The 6,235-nt window shown below is 33.9% G+C and overlaps 1 protein-coding gene across 1 annotated transcript; it reads left to right on the top strand.

Moving 5' to 3' along the window:
- The first annotated feature begins 2,055 nt into the window (after positions 1 to 2,055).
- Positions 2,056 to 5,887, top strand: LOC132057486 (replication protein A 14 kDa subunit B-like). Its single transcript, XM_059450109.1, has 3 exons — positions 2,056 to 2,124; positions 4,218 to 4,475; positions 5,506 to 5,887. Exons 2-3 carry the CDS (start codon positions 4,220 to 4,222, stop codon positions 5,568 to 5,570), a joined length of 321 nt encoding a protein of 106 aa, XP_059306092.1. The 5' UTR covers positions 2,056 to 2,124; positions 4,218 to 4,219; the 3' UTR covers positions 5,571 to 5,887.
- Positions 5,888 to 6,235: the final 348 nt, after the last annotated feature.

Raw genomic sequence — 6,235 nt, 5'->3', positions numbered from 1 at the left:
ACGACTTAATTGATACAATTAGCTGATATAATTCAACGAAATGGAAAAAAAAAAGACCACAGAGAAGATACCAGAGAGTTGATACAATAATGATTCTCAGGTTCTAAAAATCCTCGTCTATCACATTCACCATTTCATTGAAAAGGGGGAGAATATAGTAAAAAACGAAAAGAACTCCTAAACTTTGATTAATTTGCATCTTGCACACCTAAACTATGATGAGTTAGTATTACACCTACACCTTCCTTGCATGCTCTAGCAAATGCAACAATCGTTTTAACAACTATTATTAGAGTCACAGAAACATCAATCTTTGACTGAAGTCCTCAATATTGAATCATGGATTGGTCTGCAAAGATATCAAATGAAAGAGTGAGTGTAAATGAAACCTGAATTAGAGCTTAGGCAGAATCTCTAAGTATATGGCACTCAAAAGCATGGCTTTCAGGAAATAAATATATATCCCGACCAAATGCAAAACCTAATTGCTGTAAACACTACTCCAAATACTCAACATTAGGGAAGGTAATTGTATTTAATGAACTGAAATAGGGAAATTACAATTCGAAAACAAAGAATGGGGATGAGAAGCTTAGACTAAGAGAAAGGAGACAAGAGGAACATACATTCTTCTACAATATTCGCATAACCCCAATTGTTCCCACAAGGCGCTATTTATCACCTTGGATCCCATTCCACTGGCCTATTTACGAATACTAGTTCAGGCTCATTCATAACACTAATATAGTTGTCTAACTGAAAAAATGAGAACGCCGTCATAAAAATTGATCGTGGATTCACGTACCAAATATTTTAAGGCAGTCTTAACATGGTAGCTCATGAACTTTAAGACATAATCTAGCTAGGGAAGGACTAAAGATTTATTGTTCTCCTAGGGCAGGACTGAAGATTTCTTTCTGCAGCTTGGTTTGCTATGAATTTATCATACTCAGTAGAAGCTAAAAGGGACTGACCAGCACCTCATTAATGAAGAGCCTCCTCACATATATGGATAGTCATCCATGAACTTAGCCCAAACATTTTGCCGTTAATTTAAAAGTTATAGTTCTACTATTTGATATACAAACAGAAAAACATTGTTAATAAATCAGCGCATGCACTAAGAAACGCCTTAACTGTATAGTTTTGTTAGTTATATGCTTGTACTTTGATACATGATTTTTTTTCCAATTCGAAATTTTATGCTGCAAACCACCTAGAGCTTGTTGACCGTTTACAAATCTGCATCGAGAGAGTTGCCAGTGAGAGGGTTGTACACATACTAAGTATTGTGTAATTATCAGTTTAATGTTATATTTTTCTTGTAATAATATTGGGTTTTTGTTTCTAGCATTAAAGAGAAAAAAAGTTAGCTTTTATCATCCAGTTCCCACCCACAATTTAATCCTTTGTTCACGTTGTGTCCCTGGGTTGCAGAAAGGAAATCAAAATGGGCAATTTGCACCATTGTCCTTCTTTGGGGATGGTCTTTAATTTTTGCCTCTCAAATTGCCGGTCTTTAATTTTTGCTCTTTGCCTAAAATAACCCGAGGTTTTGCGTTCGAATCCCGGCTTCGTCATAAAAATTTTAAAAAATTCTCAAGGCAAGGCTTCGCGAAAAGTCTATCTTATGCGGCAGATTCGCCTCAAAGCATAACTAAAAGTCTGCCGGATACAATATACTTTATCTTATAAGGCAGACTTTTAGTTATGCCTTAAGGTAACATTTACCGCATAAGACAGACTTTAATTATGCCTTAAGGATGCGGCAAACTTTTTGAGAAGCCTTACCTTGCAATTTTATTTTTTTTTGACTGAGTTGGGGTTCAAATCCAGAACCTCTGGATATTTTCGCCACCTTTTTAAGCGAAAGACAAAAATTAAAATCAACAATTTGAGGGACAAAAATTAAAAACCAATGCCTTTGAAGGAAATCCGCGCAAAAATTTGATTTTAGGCCCAGCAATAAAATCCTTATTCATGGGCCAGATGGCCCAATAAAATTAAAAACGCGGGAAGTTTTGCCGCCATATATATCATAGTAGAAAAAAAAAAAAAAAAAAACTCTTTCACTACTCATTTTTCCAAAATTTTAATTCAAAGCATTAATTATCCATCAACAAGGTTAGTTTTAATCTTCCTGATTTATGTTTAATAATTTACCAAGTTGCTAAAAAAATTGGTGTTAATTGACCTTTTTCGTTTTTTAATGATTTGGGTTGTTACCCTTTGTTTATATTGTGTCTCTAATTGCAGTTTTCTTGTCATACTTGGATTATTAACATTTAAAAGGTTAAAAAAAAAAAAAATTTACCCACCAAATTTTACGCTTAATGTTGGACCAAGTTGCTACAATTTGTTTTTTTTTCATTTTTTATGATTTGCAGTTTTTATTTTTATTTTTTATGATATAATAGTAATGGGTTTTTACCCACAATTTTCTCTATAGAGATTTCCCTGATTTAGGCTTAATAATTGACCAAGTTGCTAAAAAATTGGTGTTAAATTGATCTTTTATTTTTTTAATGATTTGGGTTATTATCCTTTGTTTATATTGTGTCGTTGATTGCACTTTTTAAAAAAGAAAATTATATAATAGTAATGGGTTTTACCTACAATTTTCTCTATAGAGATTTCTTCGATTTAACGCTTAATAATGGACCAAGTTGGTACAAATTTTGGTGTTAATTTGACCTTTTCTTTTTTCGATTATTTGGGTTGTTATGCTTTGTTCATGTTGTGTCCCTGCTTGCAATTTTCTTGGAAGGGGAAAAAAATATGAGGTTCTTGGAAGTGTTTAGCATTTTTTTAGAATTTTTGAAAGTTGTTGTCAAAGGAAAAGTATGAACCCCTAAATGATAATAGTGTCATTCTTTTTGGAGCGTAGCAAGATAAAATATGGACACTATTGAGTTTTGATGGTCGGTGTGAAATATGATGTTAGAAGTTTTAACGAGTTTGAATTATTTAATCTTTTTTAGTAGATTCTTACGGTTGTGGAATGCTTGTTCAATGATGGAGAAGCTTTTGTCTTAATTAGCAACTGTTTAAACTAACACGTTTTTTCTTAAGTTTCTGCATTGGTTAGATAGACCTCTCTATTCCAAAGATAGAGGTAAGGTCTGCGTACATCTTACACTCCCCAAACCCCACTTGTGGGATTACACTGGGTATGTTGTTGTTGTTGTTTAAACTAACAGGCTTTAGACTTCTTGTCTTTAAAATTTTAGTAGCAAAAGCCAAAGAAAGTGTTAAAAGCTTTACTATTATTGTGTTTACTAGAGCTCAAAGTTGTAGAAGCAAGAGCCAATGGAAGTGTAAAAGGTTTACTATTATGCTGTTTACTAGAGTTAGAAGTTTTAGTAGCAAGAGCCAATGAAAGTTTAAGAGGTGTACTATTGTGTTAACTGGAGTTCTGGAACTAGAAAATTGAATTTAGAAAGAGAATAGAAGGTTTTAAAAGTATTTCTTAGTTCCAAATTTAATTCTCTTCATTGGTGTAGCTAGTTATGGCCTCTAAGTTTGATGGTTAAGAGTGAAATGCTTATAAAAGTCATATGTCATTCAATAATCCTAAATTCCATGTTGCGAAAGACTTTTGAGATACTGATGCAAAATTTGATACTCCCTCCGTCTTGTGTTAAGGTGTTTAACTGGGCAAGGAGCTTAAGAATGAAATGAAGACTTTTGAAATTTGTAATCTAAAATAAGTCATAGATATTTGTGTGGCTATGATTGATCTTATTTATGGTAAAATGGCAAGTTTGAAGTTAAAATGTTACTAAATATGGAAAAATATCATTTTTTGGGACGGAGAGTCATTAAGCATTATCTTATTCTTCGATTTTATAACTAATGTTGTTTCTTTTACTTAGGTTATCTTTACTATTTTACTGTCAGTACTTTTACTTTTTCTAAATTTTCATCATAGGTTTTTACTCTTGCACTTCTTTCAAACCTGTTCTGAAAAAAGATTTTCTCAAGCTGAGTTTCTAGCAAAAACAGCCTCTCTACCCCACAAGGGTAGGGGTAGGGTCTGCATACACATCACCCTCCCCAGACCCCACTTGTGGGACTATACTGGGTATGTTGGTTGCTGTTTGTTGTTCATTGTAAGTCAATGCTGGATGCTATTAGACAGAAATGTTATCCTATGATTTGCTTTGACAAATGGCATAAAGAAAATCTGATCTAAGTTTTTAATTTCTCTTTCGTAGGCATGGACACGTCAAACCCTGCAGTCTTTGTCAATGCTGAGTTCCTCAAGGAGCATGTAGGACGGAGGGTTCGAACAGTGATTCAGGTTATTCAATCTGATGGTGATAAAGTCATTGGAAAATCCACAGATGAAAAAGAACTAGTTGTGAAAGGATATCCACCTAATTCTCTTTCAACTTTTGTTGAAGTAATTGGTATTGCTGATACTACCCAGTCTATTGAAGCAGAAACTTGGACCAATTTTGGTGATACACTTGGTATGTCTTGTTATTCAGATAAATACATTTTCTGTATCAGTCTAATTTAAGCTTGGAGTCTCATTAACCAACCACCAGTTTGAATGGACCAGGCAAAAATCAATTGATTGTTAGTTTTGTGCACTACATGTTTTTCGTCAATCAATTCCAAACTTTCCTGCTGAACAGAAAGAGCCACCGATGAGATTAGTGTTCTTATAACTGAGTAAACGAAAGACAACTCAACAAGCACCCCAATTGATTTTCAAGAATTCTTCTGTCTCATGTTGGGCTTGAACTCCGTGCCCAAAAAATCATCTATGCTCAGCATTGTGTAGACCACGTGTGTTCGTTGAATAATCCAAACAGTAGGAAAAAAAAAAGGACAGATCGACAAAAATACATTAGCATTCTTGTAACTGGAAAACGAAGACAACTCAACAAGAACATTTTATTGAATGGGAGGATTCTAATTTTAAAACCTGAACCTTGTGGGTTTAGAATGAGGAATTCTAAACCTGAATAGTTCCGGACTGGTTTCTTATGTTGCTTTTTTTCCCTTCATACCATGTCATCAAAAAAAGGAAGACATTCTATAGTTGTATATGCAGCTTATGATTATAAGTACATAAACTTTATGGTTGGGAAGCAAAAGTGTGATCTACGTCCTACGGGGAACTTAAGAGATCTGTTTGATACTCCACAGATGAGCGGGTCGTATACTTGTATTCAGTTAAGTGAACTGCATAATAGATGGTAGAGTCATTCATTGTCCGTCTTTCCCAACCCGACCAATTTTATCTTCATTCTATTACTTCATTGAGTTTCTAATCATGTGTCTCTGGCCTTATGGAATTTCGCTACTATAAAAATTAAAAAAAAAAAATTATGCATCTTATGAGCATCTTCATGTAGGCATAGTTTGATGATTGGTAAAGTTCTGCCAATGACTTAAGGTTACAAAAGATTTACTATGTACCTAGTACTTGTCTCTTGATTATCTGTACTTGCTAATCTAATACTAAATCCCTATTTCTTCCATATGTGGCAGATGTTAATAGCTATGACAAAGTTTGCAGACTGGCAAATGGGGACCATAAGCACTTGTTTATCTAAGGAATGGTGATCGGATGCTATAAAAAGACGATATGTTCTTCTTTCTGCTGCATTCTTCCAGTGTTTCGATGTATTATAGTAGTTTGAAGTATTTTGAAATTTTGGATCTTCACCTTCTGTTTTAGGTAGTTCATCATCAGAAGTTTAGCTCTTAATTTACTTGATGGAAACTTGTTATTCTTCAACTTATGCTATTTGATATTTTGAACACTAATGTTATGGTTCCACTAGCTAGCTAGTCAATTTGACTTCAAACAAACTGTGTTTCATAAGTTGTAAGCATGGAGCATGTCCTACAAAATGCTATAGTTCTGGAATACTCAGTTTTTTGGGGGGTTTGTCCCTACTGGTTTGTGAAAGCAATGGGAGACTTGCTCCATAGAAACCCCCTCCCCCAAGCGACTTTCATCCCCAGTAGTTCCTATGGGCAAAGGCGTTCAGGTGAGCTTAAAGTCTTATTGCCTATATTTTATCTTAAGATGAGGTCGTCGTATTCTTAAATTCTCTCTTCTAGCTCCAAATATATATACTAAACTACTATATTCTACTCTTAGCAGCCCATGATCTCCTTTTTCTTAATTTTTCTTTCAAAATTCTTCATAAATATTACTTCACTTGATATTTTTGTATTTTTGTTAAAAAAAAAAAGAAGAAGAAGGTATTTA

The sequence above is a fragment of the Lycium ferocissimum genome, chromosome 5 (assembly GCF_029784015.1).
Source record: "Lycium ferocissimum isolate CSIRO_LF1 chromosome 5, AGI_CSIRO_Lferr_CH_V1, whole genome shotgun sequence".
NCBI lineage: Eukaryota > Viridiplantae > Streptophyta > Magnoliopsida > Solanales > Solanaceae > Lycium > Lycium ferocissimum.
Note: the sequence above shows the minus strand (reverse complement) of the source record. Positions and strands in the feature narration are given on the sequence as shown.

What these genes read in the sequence shown, in the direction of transcription:
- LOC132057486 (XM_059450109.1), top strand. Translation starts at nt 4,220, where the DNA reads ATGGACACGTCAAACCCTGCAGTCTTTGTCAATGCTGAGTTCCTCAAG. An exon ending in CAATTTTGGTGATACACTTG is followed by an intron (nt 4,476 to 5,505) that starts GTATGTCTTGTT and finishes CATATGTGGCAG; the next exon opens with ATGTTAATAGCTATGACAAA.